Below are 22,690 nucleotides of genomic sequence, written 5' to 3'. Positions count from 1 at the left end.
GAATTTGAAAAACAACCCTGTACTCATTGCTGAGAATTTGAAAAACAACCAACCCTGTACTCAATTGCTAAGAATTTGAAAAACAACCCTGTACTCAGCAATGAGTACAGGGTTGTTTTTCAAATTCCCACAATAAACATATAATTAAATGGTGGCAATGAGTACAGGGTTGTTTTTCAAATTCCCACAATAAACATATAATTAAATGGTGTACCACACTTGATACACCTAATAATACGCCATTAAAGAGCTTGTTAAGGAGCATGTCATCAAGATGGTAATGATAAAGAAGTACTTTACCCTTGGGCATGTAGAGTGGCCTTCAAGCAGCCCACTTCTGCGATTTTACTGTGTTGCTTCTTCGGCTGCTTCTTCACCATGAGGTACCCCTCCGGCCGCTCTGATTTCTTTGTTTTCGTCAAGCCGAAGCTCCGAAAACACTCCAAAAAGTTTGGGTCCTTTCGTTTTAGGGTTTCCTCTGACTCTGCAGAATCAGAAGAGGAGCTCTTATTTAGCTTTTTTTTGCTTTTAGGTTTAGGCAGGGCTGTTTTTTTTTTTTCCCCTGTGGCGCAATTGCCTTGAATTTTTTGGCATTATATTATGGATATGCATCGTGTATGGTTCTGCATTATGCGTCTTTTTATGAATTTGAGGGCAACCGAAGCCCTAATTTGATCTAAAACTCTAATTTTCACAAAACCCTACTTCGGTGTAAGTTTTTGAAAATTTAAACCCTAATTCGCCAAGAACTTGAAAATCTGCAGAAAACCCTAAAACTTAAAAGCCTGTTTTGGACACAAACCTTAAGCCCTAATATGATGAAGCGTCAATAATAACCCACATGACCCATAAACCTTTGCACACCTTAGTTGGTGGGCGGTGGTAGTTCCAAGATCAACTTGACCTTGCTATCATCAGTGGATATGCCATTTTTTGAGACTATGTGTCCTAGTATCACACCATGCTTGACCCAGAACTGGCACTTCAACGGGTTTAGTGATATCCTTGTCCATGCATTAAGGTTGTTCAGACTCTCCTGTTTCGAGGTTGCTCATCCCGTGCCGGGATGGTCTTCGCTTTCATCGGTGCTGTCAAAGACAAGCACCGTTTTTTGACTCAAACCCGCAAAAAAAAAAAGCACCGTATTTACAAACCCTACGTTACATTGAAATCCTAGGTCTTCTGAGAGTTTTATGACTTTGATCATGGCAAGAAAAGGCACGAACAGAATTGTTTTTGGTGAAACATTCCAGCCGCCGGCCGGGCATTTTGGCATTTTTTGAATTTAGCATCAGTATTTGTTGAATAATGCAGCTTCTTGCAGACCTTTTGTTGATTAAAAAAAAAACCACTTTTTGTATGTTTTTCTCTAGATTTTTTTTGGGGGGGTGTTTTGCATCTGACTCAGGATGCTTGCAGTCGACATCCTGAGATCGTGTGGGCGCAAAGATCGGAACATGTTTTCCTCACAGTCGAACTGCCAGATGCCAAGGATCCCAAGGTCAAGCTTGAGCCTGAGGGGAAGTTCATCTTTTCTGCCGTCGCAGGAGCGGATGATCAGCTGTTTGATATTGAACTGGAGCTTTTTGACAAAGTGAATGTTGAGGTGTGGGACCAAACTTGTGTCTTCTGGTTCTTAGTTTTTTTTTGGGGGGGGGGGGCGTGGGGAGGGGTGGGGCGAGGCAGAAGTGGACCTTGTAAGATGACCCCTTTTCTTTTGGCTGTAAGGGTTGCTATGGTTTTTTGGTTTTTTGTTGGGCAGGCGAGTAAGATAAACGTGAGTCTAAGGCACATTTTCTGCATCATTCAAAAGCAAGAGAAGGGCTGGTGGAAGAGATTGCTTAAGGCGGAGGGCAAGCCGCCTCCGAACTTGAAGGTTGACTGGAATAAGTGGGTTGATGAAGATGAAGAAGACACAGAAGGATCAAAATGTAAGTGTCACTTAAATTTTTTAGACAAATGTGGCTTCTGATTTTTTAGTGACAAGGGCCTTTACACATATAAGAGCACGGCCACCCCCACCCCTCGTCAGATAGCTGACCTTATTACAGGGCAGGTGTATGTGTAAAAGCCCTAAGTTTAGAATGACACAGAGAGGGCGGCCAGATTTACTAACTGACAACTTTTTCTTTGCTTTTCTTTGCTTTTGGCTACCTTTCAGTCGACAACTTTGACTTTAGCGGCATGGATGACTTTTCGGTATGAGGATTTGCCTGCATATCCCCACGATGTCAGTGCTCAAGTCTCTTGTGCTGGATGCTATTGTCCCTATGGGTACAGTGTGTGTGTACCGGCAAAGGTGGGCTAATGAGAGCTGTTTATTGTTTGTTTTCCTGTTTGCAGAAGCATGGCAATGAGGATGTGGAAGCTGAGAGTGATGATGAAGGCATGCTTTGTAAGTATTGCAATGCCTGAATACCCTTCATGGTACCCATCCTCTTGGTATGTTTTTCTTTGACCTTCAGAGTTTGAAGCAAGCTGGTGAGAGTTGACTTGTGTTTTTGCTTTGGGTGCAGATCTTCCAGACCTGCAAAAATCTGGTTAATACTTGTTTTATGAAATTAAATCAGGGGGCTTTTAATCTGTCCCCAGCAGGATGACAATTTCTGCATTTATATAGTATTAAAGCAGGGATTAAGCAGGTTTTTTGGCGTATAGTATTAGTTAATGCAACTTTGCTTGCCCCTACATAGCATGCAAAGCAATTCAGAAGTCCCCTTGATAGTAGGCATATGTGAGGATATGTTTTTGGTTTTTGGAGCTGTACCTTGGTTGTGAAGCATGCTAGTTTCTTTCCTTGTCTTGTCATGGATGAGAAAAGTTGTTTGCCTTTTGATTTTGATTTGTGAGTGACTAGTGTGTGGATAGAGGGTGTGCATGTGCAGGTATTTTATGTTTGGATTGGGGTTGGTGTGAGTGCGTGCGTGTTTCATGTGTGTATGGATAATGAGTTCTATTTACGCTCTCTTGCATGATTGATTAACATTCCTCTGTGTTTTAACTGGAGGACCAGCATAGGGCTATTTGCAACCTTGTGCAAAGTCGTGGATACGTGGTTTTTGTCATACCCCAACTATGCATGGCTAATGCATTTTACCACCTGTACTCTTGGCGTCTATTCTTTACATGGCTCTCAGAATGGAAGTCGCTTCTGAATCCGAGATAAGTAGCGTGCCTTGAAACATGTTAGTATGACTAAATATACACTGGTACAATGCCAATATGTCATGTCCTGGTACCCAATATGGGTAGCTTGACCCCTAGTTACCACATTTTGTGAGGTGAGTTCGTTGTTTTGTTTTGTTACCATAGAGATATGGCATGTTTACCTTTTATAAGCTCTGTCAAGTAGTTTCATATTATCTTGAAACGATTGGATGTGGTTAAGGTTTAGAAGCTAGTCTTCATTAAAGGGATTCAGGTTCTAAGAAGTTCGAGATGCAAGTCACATTGCATGACATTGTGTTATCTAATCTTGTTTGTAGAAGGAATAAAAACCGTAGAATATTGGCATGTAATAAGCTTGGTTTCTTCCTTAAATCCTCAAAAATGCCAGACTAAATCAAGAGGCATGTTCCTCTCATGAAGTTTACTCCACTTACTGGCTACCAGTCTGTAAGTAAAATGACTACGACTTAAGAAAATTTAAGACAGCTTTAGTTTGGCTTTTAGTTTACTAGTTGGATGAATAGTTAGTATTGTTGAGAAACCTAGGAACTGATATATATTTGAAGTGGGTAAAGAATCAGTTCCACCCATGTAGCGTGAGTACCTTCATTTGCAACTGTGGCTAGTGTAAGTTTCAAGTCTTGAACCAGTAGTCTTGCTATCAAACTGCCATATAAGTTTTATGTTTCTTCTGGTTACTGGCTTTTCAAGGTTCCTTGTCTCCATTCACAAAGAATAAACTCTTTATGCAAGGTTTGGCTGTAAGAAATACTTGGTTCAACTTTTTGTGTTTACACTCTTACCGTTTTTTTTATTATAATGATTTTTTAAGGCTCACACATGCTTTCACAAACTCAATTCACATCCATTACCCATGTTCTTCATTGTGATGTATCTTTGAACTCATAAATCCTTTTGAAATCAGATGGTGTTTAGAAGATTTGATAAGAATTTGAAACCTCTTGACTTGCAATGTTGCACTAATTGCAAAATGACTGTCAAGGACCTACACAAGATATCTTGTATAGATCAAAAGCAAAGTTGCGTACGCGTGAATAGTGCTTCTCCAACTCGTGGGGGTACCATTCAACTTGTGGATTTTATGGCCACGAATACTATGAAGTGCAAAGATCAGTTGTAGATTCACACTTACTAGAGTTTCAAGTGACCTTTGTTATCTCTTAAGCTTTTGTGAGGCTTGCTTCACTAGAAGAATAATATAGGCCAAAGCGTTAAAAAATTTGCATTTTTGCTATAATATCATTTTCCATTGTAGTAGACAAAGAATGCCATTTTCTTCCTCAAGAGTCAAACCTCTTTATTTACTTATAGTCCAAATTGCTCATTAAAATAAATATTGCTCATAAGATTTAGATTTTGTCAAAACATTGAATACAATGAGCTTGTTTTTAATGTCGTGTCTTTTATCGTTCATAATCTAAGCCCCCAGGGTCTACATTACCTCAATCTATCAAAGTAAACAACTGGTTTGATTCATTTTTACATTTTTTAGTGGATAAAGTGTAGAAAATTCTTTTTAATGCATATTTTTCTAAGATGTAGGAAGTAAATCCATTTTACTTTTGATGAATCAATTCTCCCCATGTTCTAATTTGAATTGGACATGTTACAACCCTACACACCAAGCTCTACATGTATACATGTGGCACAAAAATTGCTTGATTCACAAGGTCCAAGTCTTGTTTTACAACCTCTTTGTCTTGCTTGAAATATCTTGAGATTAGATCTTGGATGACCTCAAAACGGAAAAAGTGTCTTGTAAAAAAGCCTTTGTGTGGATGCTCGTAATTTACCCCTTGTGGATATTGAGAGTGCTCTTGTAAGCACATTATCACTTAACAAGTCCTACAAATAAGTATGATTACTTCATTGCTCAAACAATTGCAATGCATAGTATATATAGAGTTGGTTTCTAAACAAAAGACCATGTGCACAATCATTTGCAAATACACTAGGGTATCTTATTGGTCTTGACAAATTACGTCAAAACTTGCGCTTCCATTAGCTCTTCGCTAACCAAGGACCTCTTCACATTTGCCACGTGATGCTTGTTATATTCCATTAATGTTGTGTTCCTCTCGACACTTGAATCCTCATTCCCCAAGTTCTATTAGAAATGGATCTTGTTATTAGATGGTTTTTTTAACTCGTTCAATAAGTCTCTTTCTCTCATAATTACATTGGAGTGTCATGTGGAAGCTCTATATCATTAAGTAATACTTCGAATTTTTCCTTTGTTTTAACTCTACAAGACATAAAACCCTTGATTAAGCTTTAGTTTAATCTAGAAGCGTGTATGTGGGTATAATCCAAGATGAATCAAACCAATTTCCTAATTGCACCTCCTCTCCTACACCATCATAAGCTCTTTATCAATTCTTGTGCTCTCTTCATTCATTTATACAAAGGCATAAAATAGTGTTCACATTTATCATATGGTCATCTTCTCACATTTGTCATTTTGTAACTTTTTTAAAGTTTACATCTACACAAAGCCACAAATGACAAGAATTGCGAGTCATAACAAAACTCAACCAACTTCTTCCACGTATTCTAAGCTATAAGGCTTTAAAAGAAAGTGTATAGGGTATGTTTCCAACTACCACTTCTTTAACTTACATATTAGTTCAAGGCAAAAGAGACTAATAGAACTCAAATTGGTTCCCAAATAAATGAACTCAACTTACTATTTAAATCTTTTGAGAAAAATAATGTAATACAAGGATATAGGTTGTGAACTATTCACCAAATTCAAAAATGTTTTAAGTGAAGCAAGCTCATTGAAGCATACTATCCACATAAAGATTATTATCCACAGTAACTTACATTGCTAAGGAGTCTACAATGTTTTAAATATAGAAACTTGAGAAACATAAACTCTTAGAATGGTTGGACTGTATGATTTCCTATTTGTATCATTTGCTCACTCGTATAAGGCTTTAGAACTTTATTCAATTTTATCATATTGACCCTTTCTAGATAGATACAATTGCTCATTTCAATATATAGTTGTTTACGATGCATAATTAGGTCATGTAAAAAAAAATTTGTTGCTACTTCTACTTTTTAAGGAGCCTTTCAGAACATCCACAAATATTCGAGGTTGTAACAAGTCTACTTGGTGGCAAGAGTGCAAATGGTTCGTTCCTTCATGGGGACTTGGAGCAAGGGCACTATTGCTAATTATTCAAACTTGGAAATAGGGGTGCATTCAAAGTAAAACAAGTATTGCTTGACCAATCTCGAGTTAACATATAATTCTTGTTCTTACTATTATTTCCATAGATATTGTACATGGCAAATGAGAGATCATCCCAAATTATTTTGGCATTTTTTATTATATGGCTTCGCATAGAATCAATGTACCATTTGATATTCACTCTTGCAAAAAATGAGGGCTTTGATCATGATAACTAATGTTGGTAATTATTATGATTTGGTCAATGTGTTGGAGAGCAACCTTGGAAAGCATTTGTAGCCACACTTGTAAGGTGCACCTCTAATAGTCAATAAATGAATGCTTCTCTTTGAATGGGTCCACAAGAAGTCAACTATGAAATGGAAAATAGTCACTTGAAATTTCATTCCGAGGAGGATATAACATTTTTCTTTATTGCTTTTTACAAGGGCATGGTACATTCTTAGGACAAGCACACAACACCTTAAAGTGTCTTAGAGATGACCCTTTGCTCATTATGAACAAAGAACACCATTCTTTTGTGTGAGATTGAGTAGAAATTACAGAGAGATGAACCTCATTGATCAAAATTGGCCAAAAGGGCAATAATTGATATATAAATTGCTATGTTTCATAAGCAAATCTATAATTTCAAACACATAAAACTCTAATTACTCATACAAGGGAGAGATCTACCTTCATTAAATGAGTCTTTGGTACACTACACTTTCAGAAGTGCTAGGTTGAATAACTCATTCCTCTTTGTAGGACTTTTTCTTTGGAGGAGGTTACAAAGTTACAAACAAGATAGTTGGTTAACATGAAAATTTTGAAAGCCCACCTGTGTAAAACCTATGTCGCTGAGGAGTCCCTCATCCATGGAATCAAATCCCATGTAATGTGTGCACCATTTACTTCTTTACAAATTGCACCAAACCTTCTAAAGCTGAGGCAGTTGAGAATCCTGCAAGTATAACTAATTGAGACCGGTGACCAGAAGTATTAGACTAATCAAGATACACCACTTCACAGAACATAATCAGATCCTCCTAGACTAATCAAGGTAGACCACCGGTTGAGCACTTTCTCCTCGACTTCTCTTCTATACAGTATCACCAAAGATAGAGCAAGGGCAGGCCTTTCTCGCAAGCACATACTTTTGTTCGGTCGATACATAAACCAGAACATCCCTCTTCCAACTGATATTAAACAATCTAAAGCAATGTATCTATTAATGCAAGGATAGCTTCCTTGCTTTAGGCAAGAGCTTGATATAAACATTTTCTTTTGAAATCACAGAAGAAATGGTTGATTTGCTATAAGACCATCCAGCCTTGCATTTTGGTAAAGCTGGTGGGTTAAAAAGAAGTTGACTATTAGAAGGAAGCTCTGCTTCATCACGCACAAATCAATTGCATGAATAACGGATTGAATGGTGAAATTATTATATACTAGGACACGCCTCCAGATTGTGCTCTTCATGTGCACAATGACAACGTTCGAGTTGTGACACTGCACAGTTACCTCATTCTCATTTTGAGCTTTCAGTTGACAGTCATTTAAACGCGGGAAATTATTGCCACCTTCACAGCATGGAAAACTTTGAGCATGGATGCAAAGAGGTTTTGAGGGTATTCAAACTACCATGTTCGTTCACTTTGCAGTACCTGGTTAAAGATTGTTAAATATCTTCTCTATTTGCGACAAGATACAAAGCACCTCCACAAACTTATACACAAGTACTCGCCCAAGCTGGAAAATACTACGATAGTGGGTGTGGGATGGGCAATTGTGAATTATTAGAGGTCACTAAGAGTATGGATAACCAATGCCTGCATCAGATATATTATGATCCATCTCTACTTACGATTAATTTGTAAAGCAGATTGATTATCGCTTCCGCTAAACTGCTCCAGAACACCTGTGATTTCTTTCATGACTGCAAAACTGTCGGTTTTAGCTCTCCGTTTGCTCAATCAAAGACCAGAATAAACCACACTTGGTCGCTTTTTGTACAAGTTGCTTCCACCGTTGCTGTGTTATTCCTATGCTTGAATCATCATATATAAGAGAGAGCTTATCATACTGATTCCTCAGAATACTTGGTAATGTAAGAATACTCGATGTATAACATGGAAGAAGGGATTAAACTCACATTGCAACTTAAATTTCTGTAAGGATCAAGAGATAAAGTACTGCATAAACCACGAAGAGAGAGATGGCTATTTGTACCAACAACCGAGGGTTATCACGCATATTTGGAGCTGCCACAGACCTGTCGCCAAAAACACATTGACAAGAAAGGAGGATTGCACAATGCAATATCAGTCCAATAATAGAATATCATTAGGCATTAATTATTGTCCAAATCTTTTGATCAAATTCCTTTTTACCGGGCTATTTTGGTAGCTAGGCGGTGGAATGGTAAACTCTGAATGAAGACGACTCCAGGTCCAGTGAGATGTGCTGCATATACACCATCACCCTGAAGCCAGAAGCCAATATGATATAAACACAATCCTGAAGGCAATAGTGAACACAGTGCACAGGCGCACATGCACACATAGGGTTTGTGAGAGTGCATGTGTGCACATGCATGTGCTGTGCTGTGCCTTGCCTGTGTGTGTGCCTGCATGCGCGCGCGCGCACCTGGATGGATGTATATGTATGATGTGGGCACTTGCATGCGTGTGGGTGGGTTGGTATGTGCATGCATGCACACATGGATGGGTGTGTGCGTGATTTTTTGTGTGTGTGTGTGTGTGTGTGTGTGTGTGTGAGTACAGGGAACATTGAAGCTCACCCCAAAAATCGTTCGTCTAACACCACCCACATACTTGATTTGCATGTCGACAGAGCTCGTCATGGCAACTACACAGCCTGCATCAACTACTATCACCTCTCCTTGAGACAAATTCTTCTGCACAACTGCCAAAAAAAAAAAAAACATAAAGTTAAAGTCTTTGTAGGAAATATGGAAGCACTCGCCCCCATCATTTTAGCACATGAACTTGGTGAGACAAGCAAGAGTAGATACAGAGTGAGGAGTAATGGAGGCGATCAAGAGCATTAGCCAAAAGGACCTCGTTCTTAGAAGTAGTCCCGTTTGAGAGGAATCACCAATGTTCATCCTCTGCTCCATGCATATGCATGCAGAGGAGGCAATTTGAGGTACAAAGGGCTTTCAAACCAACAAACCCATCAACAGAAGGGCAAGGATAAATTCCAACATGACGTTGCTAAGACCACAAAGGGTTAGTATAATTCTGTGAGGAATAGGCCCCAAGAAATTCAAAGCTGAAATTGGAAGAGAAGGCTACTTTATAACCAGACGAGGCTCTCAAAAGAAAAACATGTGCAAGTGACTCAGCTCTTGTCACTTCTCAAGCATTCTCATCATTTGCAATTGCTGTGTTCTTGCATTGTGACGGGCTTGGTTTGACATAATGGAAGCTAAAATGCAATCAGTCTTTTGTTGTGTATTTATGATACACAACATATGTAGCCTTAGAAAGAGAGAATGTCACATCTACCAGTCATCACCATAGAGTCTAGACACAACGCAAAAGAAGATAAAGACCTGAATTCCGAAGCGACCAAGTCTATAAAGGCGAAGTTAAGGCAGGGGGGGGGGGTGTTAGAAGTCATCTCCTGTCTATACATATACACCAGGGCCTCTGTTGTGGGTGTGCCCGCCCGTATTAGGTGTTTTGGCTCTACTGAGAATGTAGGCTGGTTGGGACGCCAGGGTATCATTGGCATGTGAGATGTACTCGACAGTGAGTCTCTTGTAACTGTGGGCAAGAGTAAGGACAACCACCGCCCAAGCCACTCAACAAGGGGAGCTTTCAAGCTTCACTCCCAACCAATGTGGATCTCTCAAGAGCTAGCTATTACATACTTGATGCTAATCCTTGGGATTAGAGGCTTGATTTGCCGGGGTAAGGGGAGCCCTAAGATTAGAGGAAGATGGCTGATATTATTAATAAATCCATGTATATTGGCTATTTATGACTGGATGGTTATTTATAACAGAAGTAGTCACTATATAAGTGAGGTATGGGTTATTATCATTATTATTGATGGTTGGTCTATGTCTAGACCAAGCGTAGTCGTACTACTTCCATGGACATGGCAGATCATGGATAGTCTTGCTAAAGACCTTAGCAAGCACGTCTTGGTGGTATGGGACGCCAAGGCTGAATGGCATGGATCTGTGGGAGTGAGCCTTAGCCCCTGGCTCAAGGGAGGTCTACAGATGTGGGTTGTGGTTGGGTGGTGAGCTTGCATTTACCCCTCTATTTGATTTGTACTAACCTTGTGTTTAGCCTGTGATTTAGGTGATCCTTGGGGAGGACTAACCTAAACATAGAGGCAAAAGCAAGGTTCGCGTGTCTTATGTAGTATTTCTCTCAACGCCATACCTATGTTTTCATCTCAAAGAGAAGTAGGTGTTTTTCTTGAATTTCTGCTGGCATGAAAGAAGCATGTGTATTTTGAGAGAGGGAGGAAAGAGAGAGAGGTGTGTGTGTGGTAGATCTGCAGAGGAAAATAATTTTGTCCGGGAACCTTAGATTCACAATTCCTAATTTTATCCCTTTCTACGCTCTGTCGAAAAGCTGCATCAGAGAAGCGATTGCCTTGCCAGGCTGTACAAGGTGAAGTGTGTGCAGGGGAGGTGCTTGTAGGGAATGCCCTAGGCAGGCCGCCCTGCTGAGCCAAGTGCACACAGCTGGTCAGCAGGCCGCACAGGTCGTACAGCTGTACGGTACTTACATGATAGCCGTACAAGAGGGCAGGCAGGGCAAGATGGCAGTAGTACGGCAAAGAGAAGGATGGCATGCAAAAAAAGCAGGGCGCCCAATTTTGCATGCAAAAAGGGGAGGTGCATTTTTAGAAATGCGGATGCTATTTTTGATTTAAAAAGCATGCGTGGTTGTTTTACGTGTAGAAGGGGGGCTACTTTTTCCTAGTACATATTTGAAACATGCCTAAATTGATATTTTTAAAATAAAAGAGTCTCGCGTAAAAGTGTGGTTCGTCTCCCGTTTTCCTTAACATTCAGAATCAGCATATAGCATTTTTCTTGCAGCAAAAGCACCCTTTCTATCTTCCCTCTTCCATTATTCCTTCTCTTTACCCACGACGGAAGTTCTTCCCTTTGATAATACCCTCTCAAATCACGAGGACGATCAAGGGATCATGCTGAGAGGGACCAAGATCTTGGTACTAGGATGGGTAGAGGGGAAAGAAAACTTACTTCAAGCAGGAGATGGCAAACTCTGGGCAGATATACAGGCTGATATGCAGCAATTATGGGAATCGATGGTACTTCTACAGAGCGGTTGTTGGTACACAGATTACCGTGGGAACGGTTGTAATCGCACCTTCTTTCATGCCTGAGGCTTTTGCAGTTAAGAAGAAGGAGAGGACCCAAAAGGTTGTTGATTCGTGGCCGAACCGTTGAAACGTTCATTTTGAGTTCTATCCTTTCCCAGATGCTAGGAAGATTCAGATGGTGCGGGGTCTCCTCAAGGGGAAAGCCTTGACTTGTTGGAGAGAACTTGGGTTGACAGAGTTTCAGGCTGAGTTCCTCAACCAACGTGGATCTCTCAAGAGCTAGCCTAGTCTCTCATCTTCCTATGGATCTCACAAGCTAACTCCCAATCTCACACCTCGCAAGGAGGTCTTTGAATCTTTAGGTTCTTGTGCACCACTAGTAATTGGAACAACATTCGTGCAAGAATAAGACAATGTTCAAAGAGTGATAAATTGCATTACTCAATGAGGTGACTTGTTTTACTTCATTCAAGTACAAAGCTTTTATAGGCTTACTCTATTTGCAAAGAAACTTCGGAGTTCTTTGCTTGAGCCCCAAAAAGCTTGTCCAACTTCTCATAAGCTTCTTTGGAGGTTGAGAGATATACGACATGGTGTATAAAATTATCAAAGAGACCAAGGACCATGAGGCCAAAGGCTCTTTGATCTCTAAGCTTCCATGCTTTTTGAGCTGCATCTTCATTCTTGGGCATATTCTTCTCCTTCAATGAAAGGCCAGAGGCCCTCTCTCATGAGACTGAACTTCAGCTTAGGTGTGGAAACTTTCCATATTGAACTTTTCAATAAACATGTGGGTAGCCACGATATGCTATGAATCGGGAAGGTCTCAGCAGAGGAGAGTTTCTAATGCCAGTGTCTAATCTGTCTAATCCCTTACAGATAATGACTCGGAAAATTTTAGGGTTTTCAAAAATTAGGGTTTCCAAACAAGGGGATTTTGATCAATGATGCTTTAGCATGCTATAGCAACACTTTAATGCTAGATTTGCACCCTCAATTTTGAAAAATGATAAAGCAATTAGATCTTATTACTTTGATTAAGAAGGGTTTGCAAAAAATGGAAATAAAGGCCCAAATCGGCTTTACTTTCCTGAGGTTGCTTCATGGACTAATGGGTGCACGTTGTTGGTTGTTGCTCGGGATGTGTGCACAGGATTGGGCCACCCTACTACTACTGATAGAGTATGGAGGCTGTACGGACTGTTTGTGCCTGTACAAACTAGACTGTTGTAAAGGTGGAAACGCATGTGTACGGAAAAGAACAAAAATTCACGCACTAACCCTTGAGGCAAAATCAACCTACAGCTCTGATACCATGTACCCCTTTAGAGGTTGTTCACACACCTTTATCCTTTTGTACTTGGATAAGGATTGTTCTCCAACAGTCCAAATAGTAGAATGATGACATTGGCAGCTCAACAACCTGTTTTACTGATTTTCGGGCAACCAAATTAGTGAAAACAGCATTAGAGTTTTTGCACAGGTGGTACATGCTGCCCGTATAGTTTGACAGATGTCCGTACATGTCCATACAGATGATGGTATGGCGTCGTCCCTACACTCCATATAGCAAGTACAAATGCAAGTCTAGGTCGTACAGCAATGCTGGGAGGTTGGGAAATAGCTAGAATGAGGTACCTAGCTAGCTCCTTGGAGAGAGATATTGGTGAGGATGATGAGGTGGTTCATGCAGGAAACTAGCCAAGTGGCTGGCCAGCCCACAATTACTAATAAAATGCCTTCGGCACTCCATAGCAGCCCAAAAGAGGACGCCTAACCAAAAGAGCGTAGAGGGTGGCCATAGTTGAAAATGACCGGTGCCCAATGTAGGTGTTCACACACCATAATAAATGTGCATGTGAATGACTTCTAAATTTTGGCCAAGTGCCAAAGATGTTTTGGCCATATTTTTGATCCCTGTCAGCACAATAAAACAAGGCATACATCTAGCAAATCATCTAGACATGCAAGCATACATGAATGATGCAAATACATACTCAGAAGTCAAGGGATCAGGACCAAATGGTGCCACAGGCCCAAAAAGGTAATGATCCTCCATCTCTGCCTCTTCAACACCACAAGGCTGACAAGTGCTACATGCCTACTATGACTGCTGCTCCCCATAAATCCTTTTCTCACATCACAAGTGGCGTGGTTGGACTGTTATATGACCAATTGCAATCATCACAGCATGTGACATAACACGTGACCTCTCAATGAATCCATCTGTAGTAGTATGTTAAAAACGAACCCTACAAAATTCCCGCATAAAGGGTTTGTATAATATATAATAAATCAACTTCTTAAAAAAACGATCCACATAGAGACCCATCTTTGTGGGAAGATTTGGCAATTAAATCCATGTTCAGAAAATATGTAGCTTTGAGCCATGTATCAAGCTGGAGGATGTCCATCCGAATGATGCGGTTGAGATCCTGTATGGTTGGTAAGGTTGAGGTTGGGAGCCTGAAGACTATATTTCAAGGATGGTAGTCTATCCATAAGAATGCCTCTACAAAGAAGCCATGTTGTAGTTCTGTAACACCCCATTCCATGATTTACTAGTTGCATGGATGAAGTGCAATCTTCGGGAGATCGTCACATGCCAAAAAACCGAATCTCGTGAGGGTATGCAACACCTTGATTGGTGAGACCCCGAATTCAGCTAACATAATCCGATGAGATACTGAAGATTTGCTTCTAATAAGCCTCGAAGCATAATGATTTGCAATTTCTTAATATTGGCCCATTCTTTTTTATCATCCCAAAAGGATGCCCGATACATGGTTGCAAGGTGGACCATAGAGTCAAAAAGTTTTGAGGATCCTAGAAATAAACTTGGAGACATTGCCTCTCAAGACATGCCAAGGAACCAAAACCCTTATTAAAGCGGTGCACCTTCCACTGCTTTAATAAAGAGAAACGTGGGCCTAAAAAGACTATTCACACAAGATCATTGTCACCAGCCTGGACATTTCCCAATATGAAAGGAGTCTGGTGGACTCCAAGATGTCTAAATATTTGGAAAGTACAAGCTTTGGGAATGGGGGATTATCCTAGAATACAAAGGACCACACTCCTAAAATTTAGGAGAGTTGCTATTTTTGGCCCGACTCCGATGGAAATTCTGTTCACGTCATTACATCTGGAATTGAGCAGATACCAAGAGTTGGCAAAGTGCCTATGACAGAATGTCTACCAGTTGGGATATTTTTAGAGATAAAGTTTTATGGAAGGACCCATCTCTTAGATTGGGACACATGGCAAGAAAGTGGACCAAAGTGAGACAAGTGGCCTGACACTTGTTAGAAAGTGGATCAAAGTGAGACAAGTGGCCTCACACTTGTCACTTCAGCTATTGTGTGGCTCTCCACTTGTCATTGTAGCCTTCTCTTGCCTTTTAGCTCATGGAAGGCCCAAATCTATAAATTGGAGCCCTCTCTCTTCATTAATAGAGGCTCTCTTGCTGCACACTAGCCTCTACCACTGTTACAGTTTGCCCTAATGATGGCTACTCTCTTTCTCTCTCTCTTGAAGGCTGCCCATGAAGAATACCGGCTGCTGGGGACTGTTTTGGACACTTCCATCGCGAAGAAATACTGAAGACAAGGGTATTTAATCATTTATTATGATTTCTAGCCATTGTACTTGTTGTACCAGCCTTTGTACCCGCTGTACCAACCATTGTACTGGCTGTACCAATCCTTGTACTTGTTGTACTTACTGTACCACCCATTGTACCGATTGTACCAGCTTCTGTACTTACTGTACCAACCACTGTACCTGCTGTACTAGTCACTGTACATGCTATACTAGCATTTGTGCTTGCTGTACCTACTGTACCAACCATCGTACCGGCTGTACCAGCCTTTGTACCTGTTATACCAACCATTGTATCGACTGTACCAGCTATTGTACCTGTTGTACCGGCTGAATGGAGAGTTGTACTTGCTGTACCAACTCTATTGCATGAAGACCCGTGGTTTTTGGAGAAGAATCAGTACCCACACGGAGGTATATGGATTACGTTGTTGGCTCGGCATTTCTACAACCTATGTTCCGGCTTGGTTGCCTCGTGTTGGGCTGTGTTATGGCATTTGTATATGGATAATCCGGCATCTCCCGTGGGGAGAGTAAGGCCCTCAAAGCTTGTACATGATATTATTCTCCTTGGGTAATAAAATACTCCAAGGGGGGGGGGGGGGTCGGCCCATTCCGGCCTCTATGCGGTGTCACACGTGCAAGCTCCATTTTCAACATTTGTGGATGTTTTGTCCAGCTTTTATGTTTTATGCAAAGTGATGATGGATATGTGTTAAGGCTGTGGCCATGTTTAAGTGTTTTAATATGCATTGATGGTATCAACAAGTGTGTCAAATGCCCTAGTCCCCCGGGCGCCGCGAGTCAGAATATTTTATTTTTGGATACGCCTTTTTATAGTGCGCTGGTATGATATGGCTAGGATTAATGGGTTTAATCAATTGTGTGCACTCACTAATATTATTTTGGATATAGGCGAAGAATGAATGGCGGATTATGTGTTAATAACGGGTGGAAGATATGTTGAACCACTATGAGATGTTTTGAAAGACATGTGAATATCTTTTATGAATTGATATTAAGGCATCTATATTTTTGTAAGGCTAAGACCTCATATCTTTGTACATACCAAATACTATTTTATACTTTTGATAGACCCAAGATTTTACATTAATGCTTGCTATATTTTTGTAGAGCTTGCACGCTCATAAACTCAAAAGCACTTCGGCTTTGTTTTTGAAATTATCTTTTTGGAAAGCAAGTGCTTTTTCTAATACATATAAATATGGGAGAGATAGAGTAAAAGTCACCGTCGACACAAGAGTGGAATGAATCTTCCCTAGGTAGAGTGTGGCTCTAGTACCACTCTCCCTATTAGAAAAAGCACTTACTTTCCAAAAAGATAATTCCAAAAACAAAGCACAAGTACTTTTGAGTTTATGAACGTGCAAGCTCTACAAAAATATGGCAAGTATTAATATAAAATCTTGGACCTACCAGAAGTATTAAATACTATTTAATGTACAAAGATATGATGCCTTAGCCTTATAAAAATATAGATGCCTTAATATGAAACCATAAAAGGTGTTCACATGTCTTTCAAAATATCTCATAGTGATCCAACGCACGGTCATATTAAGACATCTATATTTTTGTAAGGCTAAGGTCTCATACCTTTGTACATATCAAATAATATTTTATACTTTTGGCAGGTCCAAGTTTTTTTATTAATACTTGCAATATTTTTGTAGCAAGTATGCTCATAAAATCAAAAGCACTTTTGCTTCTTTTTTTTTTGGAATCATCTTTTTGGAAAGCAAGTGCTTTTTCTAATACATATAAATATGGGAGAGTGGTATTAAAGCCACACTCTACCCAGGGGAGATTCAACCCATTCTTGTGTCAAGACGGTGACTTCTACTCTACTCTCTCTCTTATTCATTTTATTTGGTTTGTTAAGGTTTATGGTTTCAATTTGTGCAAGTATATGTTATGCTCTAATTTTTGTGTGAGAAATTGAAGTTTTCTTCTCCAAGTGTCTTAAGGTCCTAACATAACCCGTCCAGTGACATGCTCATGGAGTGCCACTACTGTCCAAAGAAGATCTGATGGGAAGTCTATTGCTTGAAGCTTATCAAAGAGCTTTCTGCATGGACAATACTGTATCAAAAGCCTTCTTAAGTCCTCAAAATAGCAATATACCCTTTGATAAGAGAGAGAGAAATGAAATGAAATGAAATGAAAATGAAATGATATATTAACGTCTTCAAAAGGCCAAAATGACCTATGAGACCAAAAAGGTTACAACAATTGGTGCATCTGATACAATGTCTGTGTAAGGAAAGCTAAAAACAATTAAACAACTAACTGAAACTGAAACAACTATGAGGAAAAGTACGGTACCAGGAGCTCCTAATGGATAACATGTGGGAGGAAAACTCCAGCAACAAAGGTAAGCATCATACACATCACTATCCAAAGATGTCTCTCATCGGTCGATGGCGGATATCCTCAATGTCCTCCATGGTGAGTACTCTGACTGGACGTCTCCCATGCCGTGCTAGTATGGTCCTGATCCTCTGTTGTAGTCTCCGCCGGTGTCAAGATGGACCTCTCATCTTGGGGCGCCTGGACCGCCCCAGCTCTATAGCCCGATCAATCAGTGTACCTCTGGTGCGGCTGTACTCTGATTGATCGGGCTATAGAGAGAGAGAGAGAGAGAGAGAGAGAGAGAGAGTACATAGAAAGATGCATAAGGCATCTCCAAAAACCTAAAAAAGTAAGATAACTGTATTAATGTGTCATTGAGTCATAAATTGTGTCATCTAGGCGATCAACATCTAACAAAAGAGCACAAGGGTCTGTGAGACGATCGTAAGCCATCACTATACATCCACAAACCAGCAGCAATGTGTACAATGAAACATAGTGCAAATGGACATGAAAGATGTTGAGAATAGACCTTCATATAGATACATGGTTGGGCAAGAAATGGCGCTCTAAAAATGATCCTAAGGGGTCTTTCAAGATTCAATATATGAAACATGGGAAGGACTAGTCAACTTTCGAATGATTTGTCATGTTCATCACGTCACATGGACAGTAATCTCAGTATCAGCCGCCTTTTGGGTAAAATTAGGGGCCACGTTTCAGCTCATGGAAGGATCTTGGGCAGCCAGACCGGACAGCCAGGCGCCCATGGTCAGGACAAGTGTGGACAGTCTTGACACACCTTTTTTGAGGGGCAGCCAACTGGCCAACCAGCCTTTAGCCTGAGGTCGACAGTGGGGAAAAGGGCCACAGTCAATGCCTGCACTGCACAGGTGGTGGAGAGAATGGAGTAGGGAACATTGGAAGTTAGGGCCAGCTGCACAGAGAGGCGTGTCCAGGTCACCACAGGTTGTGATCCGATTGGGCGGCACGCAGTGTGAAACGGTGTCACAAGGTTTGTGGCAGCAGTGACGAGCAATTGGAGTAGCACCAGAGCAGAGGGGAAGGGGCAGGGGGTGTTGTACAGGTAGGGAGAAAGAATAAGAAGGGGTTGGGGGCAGCCCATAAGCAGGGTGTAGGCAATAACAACAAAAAAGGGCTCAAAACTGGGGTTGCCCCTTCCCATTCCAAAAGAAAAAGCTATAGATGCACAATTTTAAGGGTACACCAATCTCCACTATATATCTATCCCACTCACAACACACCCTCCAAGTAACCTAGCCAATTACACATAAATTACTATTCCATATATCATGTTTTAGCAATTTCTGCACTATGGCAGGTAAGCACATCCATTTTGGACCAGGGACCATTGCATCGGCAAGACTGGCACTCCTCCACAAGGAGGATGGCAAGGGTCTCATGCTTCAGCTCACTCACTTTCAGATCACAGCTATCACCGCCCCATGGCCCCAATAGCACCTTACAAACCCAGGCCCACAGTAACTAGCGGAGGGAGCTGATCAATAGCATTCCAGCCAGGCACATCTGGCAAGCGAAGGGCAGTGAGGCCATTGAGGAGTTGGTGGATTGGAGCACCTGGCGGATGATTCGGAGAGCATGCAGCAGCACCGGGCAGACTTTCCTTGCCCAAGGTAATGGCAGCATCTGCAGGTGGACCTTCTGAATTCTACTAATAGATGGATCTTTTCTTGGACGGGGAAAATAAACATGCAACAATGGCACATAAGGCACTCAAATCAAGGGCAGTTTAGATTAATGTAAGACTAAAGCAGGATTAGGAAAGGCAAAAACCTACTGGACCCGCCAACAGTTATGAATGCAAGTCCTTGTCCAGTTAGCTTGTGCATGAGGAAGCCCTGTTATGTGGTTCAACAAACAAGGGAACTATAAGTATGCCTATGAAAGGCCACAAAAAACAAAAGACCCACAAGAGTCAATCACATAAAGCAATCTTACTTCTCCACTAAAGATCCCCGATCGTACACGACGCATGATTGTAGGCACCACAGTGACATCATTGATAGAGCACAAGTATGCATCTGGCTGAGACTCCAAGCAAAAGACAGTACGCAGTTTTTAGACATTAGCCAAACCTCATGCTAAAAAGAGAGTAATTCAAGAGACTTGATGGCACATTGACCTGGCAGATTATCTCTCCCCCGAACCTAGCCAAATCCATCTGTACAACAGAATTAAAAACATATCAGTGCTTTAAATTTCCACAAAGCATGGCTACAGTGTACTTAGCACATCAACATGCAGGTTGACAATGTACTTAAGAAGCAGATTATTAATATTTAACAACACTTATTAGTACATAAAAACAGTTATAAGGTAGAATGCAGATTAAGTATTTGGAAGACTTGAAAGTCAAGAAACAAACCGGTAATATTCTCGAGAGAGATGGTGCTGCTATGCCAATATACCCATCTTGAGATCCCAAGTTAGTATACCTGCCAGTTTAAATTATTATTTCAAATGAGCTACCATTTTAACTTTATACAGACCAAACTCATGCTAGTAGCTACACACACACACACACATACAAAATACACGTTGGATTGAATATTGTTTGCCACCACTAGGATATTGTGATAAATTGCAAATATAACATCATGAAGAAGCCAATCAGTAATGGTACATACACTGTGCTGCTGGGACTCCTCCCAAAAATCACCTGCCAAAGACTTACACCCGCATTCTCGGGAGGTAATATATTTTCCATCTGAATCAATCCTGACATGTAGCACATCGACCCTACAAAAAGCCCTGAAGATGTCATCCTTTCAACATAAGATAAGAGCAGCTTGTAGTTAGAACTCAACTAGACAGCATGACGCGTACCTGGCTTGGCGAGGATTTTTTCTTGAGACTTCAGCATAATCTGCAAGCCAACAGAAAGTGAAACCAGATGCAATCAACATAAACTCTAAGGAAAGAGCAAACTTGAAGTGTCGTGAACTACTAAAGCATTGTTCTGCCACTTTTATAAAGTCTCTCTGCTAAAAAACAGTTTGTGTGTGTGCGCGTGCGCGCGCGTGCATGCAGCTCCATATCCATGAGATACTCTAGAGGCAAAGGGATGCTCCACAGCCACAAACAGATGACCCCACACAGTGACCACCCCTCTCCTCTTCAAACAGGACATATCTCAACCATTGCAGGGCTACTTTGATCTTTGTAACATGGTTTCTTGTATGATGATTCTATCTGGGTAGCTGGTTTGTTTTTCTTTTTATCTAGGTAACTGTGGACGTAGATCAAGAGATCCAGATGGCCACGATCGAGAGGACCGAGGTCCGAGAGCACCATCCCCTTGCCAAGTCCAGATTCGGGAGATCCTTCCCGAGTGCACCACCCCAAACTGTGGACATAGACAACCAGTACACAGATACAGATACGGAGCCTATTGCCCCGTCAACGGCCACCCCAAACACTTGACCCTGCCACACATTTATTGCCCCTGTGGATTGTATCTCAGTGGCTCATGAACATGGCTCAGAGGTTCATATAGCACAGTGCAATGCAAGGACTCAGAGGTCAAGTCCTGCCCGGGGGACAAAGACAACCGACATCGGCATACCTTCCTCTCCCCTAAAGCAGGGGCAAAACAGGAATGATGGAGAGGAGCCTGTTATAGGAACAAGGAGTTACATAATGCAAAAGGATCCAAAAAATATATATAACTCAGATTTTGGGGGACTACCCAAACTCCAAATTAAAAAGGACAAGTAGTTGAGGACAAAGAGTTCCCCTCAATGCCGATGAAGATCCTTTTGCGTTGTCGTTTCCAAGCCAGTGTGACTTGGGGCTCATGCATAGTTTTTGAGGAAGATACCATCGACGAAGCCCATGATCCTGAAGAAAATACCCAAGTTGTAACAATGGGTGCTATAGTGCCGTGGAACACATACGTTGTGGTTATCAGAGCGACGTTGGTTGAAGCACCTGTTTGTGCAGCTTGTGCCTCCTCTTTGAAGGAAGCAAAAGATCAGATGGGAGGAAAACGCAGCACAAGAAGCAGCTGAAAGTGCTGCTTATAAGGCTGAAAAACGCAGCATATGTGGCAGGTTTCAGAGTTGAAAACGCATCAGAGGAGTTGCTGCTTCCAGTCCAACCGAAAAACACAAACCCTAAAAATGCAGAAACCCTAAAGGTCCAAAAACCCTAAAAAAACGCAGATGTGGTTCAGCCTTGCTCTGATACCATGTAAGAAACCATGGTGTCAATTCTAGGAGGGAGTGACAGTGGAAAGAAGAGGATGGAGAGATCAAGCCACGGTGTGTGGGTGCATAGACATGGATGGATGGGGGGGAGAGAGAGAGATGGGACAACACACAAGGGAGCACGATTGCACAACATAATGATAAATGAATTATAAGCATAAGACTTCCACTATGTACAATGCTTGTATAGGCAACCAGGCCTTATCTTTTGACCCTAAATAAGAGGGCATTCACACCTAGTATGTTCACACCACTAAGGACACTTGACCAAACTCCAAACTAACTCCGAAATACCCAACAATGCTACCACTATCTCTTAAGGGAGGGGTTTCGGTTCTTGTCACGGGTGATGCATTACAGAGATCATAGATGCTTAGAACTATACCTATTGGAGTTAAGGCACTGCAGAGATCATAGATGCTTAGAACTATACCTATTGGAGTTAAGGCACTGCAGAGACAAACTATTGAGCAGCCCAAGATGTGGGATACCACGCGCAAACATCTATCATTGACTTCTTTGGCCCTAGCAGAGAACCCCAACTAACACACAACCTACACAAGACTTGCCATGACACATTTACCACAACAGAGCTAGACATCCCCATCGAGTGACCACCCTCCAAACCCACGGCAAGATGGCATCACGCACATGGGGAGTCCTCGAAGAGAGAGCACAACCCCTCCATAGAGCTAGACACCCCCGCTCCCAATGACCCTCTTCCATTGTTGTTGCGGAGGCCACCATGCTCATCAGCAAACTT

At 41.3% G+C, this 22,690-nt stretch overlaps 2 protein-coding genes across 6 annotated transcripts in view; one reads left to right on the top strand and one right to left on the bottom strand.

The window, feature by feature from the left end:
• The first annotated feature begins 249 nt into the window (after positions 1 to 249).
• Positions 250 to 2,800, top strand: LOC147632783 (co-chaperone protein p23-2-like). 2 transcript variants are annotated; one of them, XR_015267236.1, is made up of 6 exons: positions 250 to 383; positions 1,420 to 1,606; positions 1,763 to 1,931; positions 2,162 to 2,230; positions 2,344 to 2,395; positions 2,517 to 2,800. XR_015267236.1 is itself a non-coding variant. In XM_086807652.1 (6 exons), exons 1-6 carry the CDS (start codon positions 379 to 381, stop codon positions 2,543 to 2,545), a joined length of 480 nt encoding a protein of 159 aa, XP_086663778.1. In that variant the 5' UTR covers positions 250 to 378; the 3' UTR covers positions 2,546 to 2,800. The 2 variants fall into 2 exon arrangements, 1 of the variants encoding a protein (XP_086663778.1); XM_086807652.1 differs by having other exon boundaries at positions 2,162 to 2,199.
• A 4,166-nt stretch (positions 2,801 to 6,966) lies between these two features.
• Positions 6,967 to 22,690, bottom strand: part of LOC147632781 (uncharacterized) — a 38,108-nt gene continuing 22,384 nt past the window's right edge. For 2 of the 4 annotated variants that reach the window (XM_086807649.1, XM_086807651.1), the window contains 10 exons: positions 20,546 to 20,585; positions 20,347 to 20,458; positions 20,085 to 20,154; positions 19,842 to 19,880; positions 19,658 to 19,744; positions 19,497 to 19,557; positions 9,171 to 9,295; positions 8,761 to 8,852; positions 8,523 to 8,642; positions 8,036 to 8,412 (listed from right to left, as the gene is read on the bottom strand). In XM_086807649.1, the coding sequence (XP_086663775.1) occupies positions 8,531 to 8,642; positions 8,761 to 8,852; positions 9,171 to 9,295; positions 19,497 to 19,557; positions 19,658 to 19,744; positions 19,842 to 19,880; positions 20,085 to 20,154; positions 20,347 to 20,458; positions 20,546 to 20,585 (738 nt within the window). In that variant the 3' untranslated portion in view covers positions 8,036 to 8,412; positions 8,523 to 8,530. Of the gene's footprint in view, positions 7,332 to 8,035; positions 8,418 to 8,522; positions 8,643 to 8,760; positions 8,853 to 9,170; positions 9,296 to 19,496; positions 19,558 to 19,657; positions 19,745 to 19,841; positions 19,881 to 20,084; positions 20,155 to 20,346; positions 20,459 to 20,545; positions 20,586 to 22,690 lie in introns of those variants that run through there. The other 2 variants (XR_015267235.1, XM_086807650.1) reach the window with 2 other exon arrangements.

Source organism: Cibotium barometz, chromosome 13 (assembly GCF_041138505.1).
Source record: "Cibotium barometz isolate CiBa-2024 chromosome 13, ASM4113850v1, whole genome shotgun sequence".
Classification (NCBI taxonomy): domain Eukaryota; kingdom Viridiplantae; phylum Streptophyta; class Polypodiopsida; order Cyatheales; family Cibotiaceae; genus Cibotium; species Cibotium barometz.
Note: the sequence above shows the minus strand (reverse complement) of the source record. Positions and strands in the feature narration are given on the sequence as shown.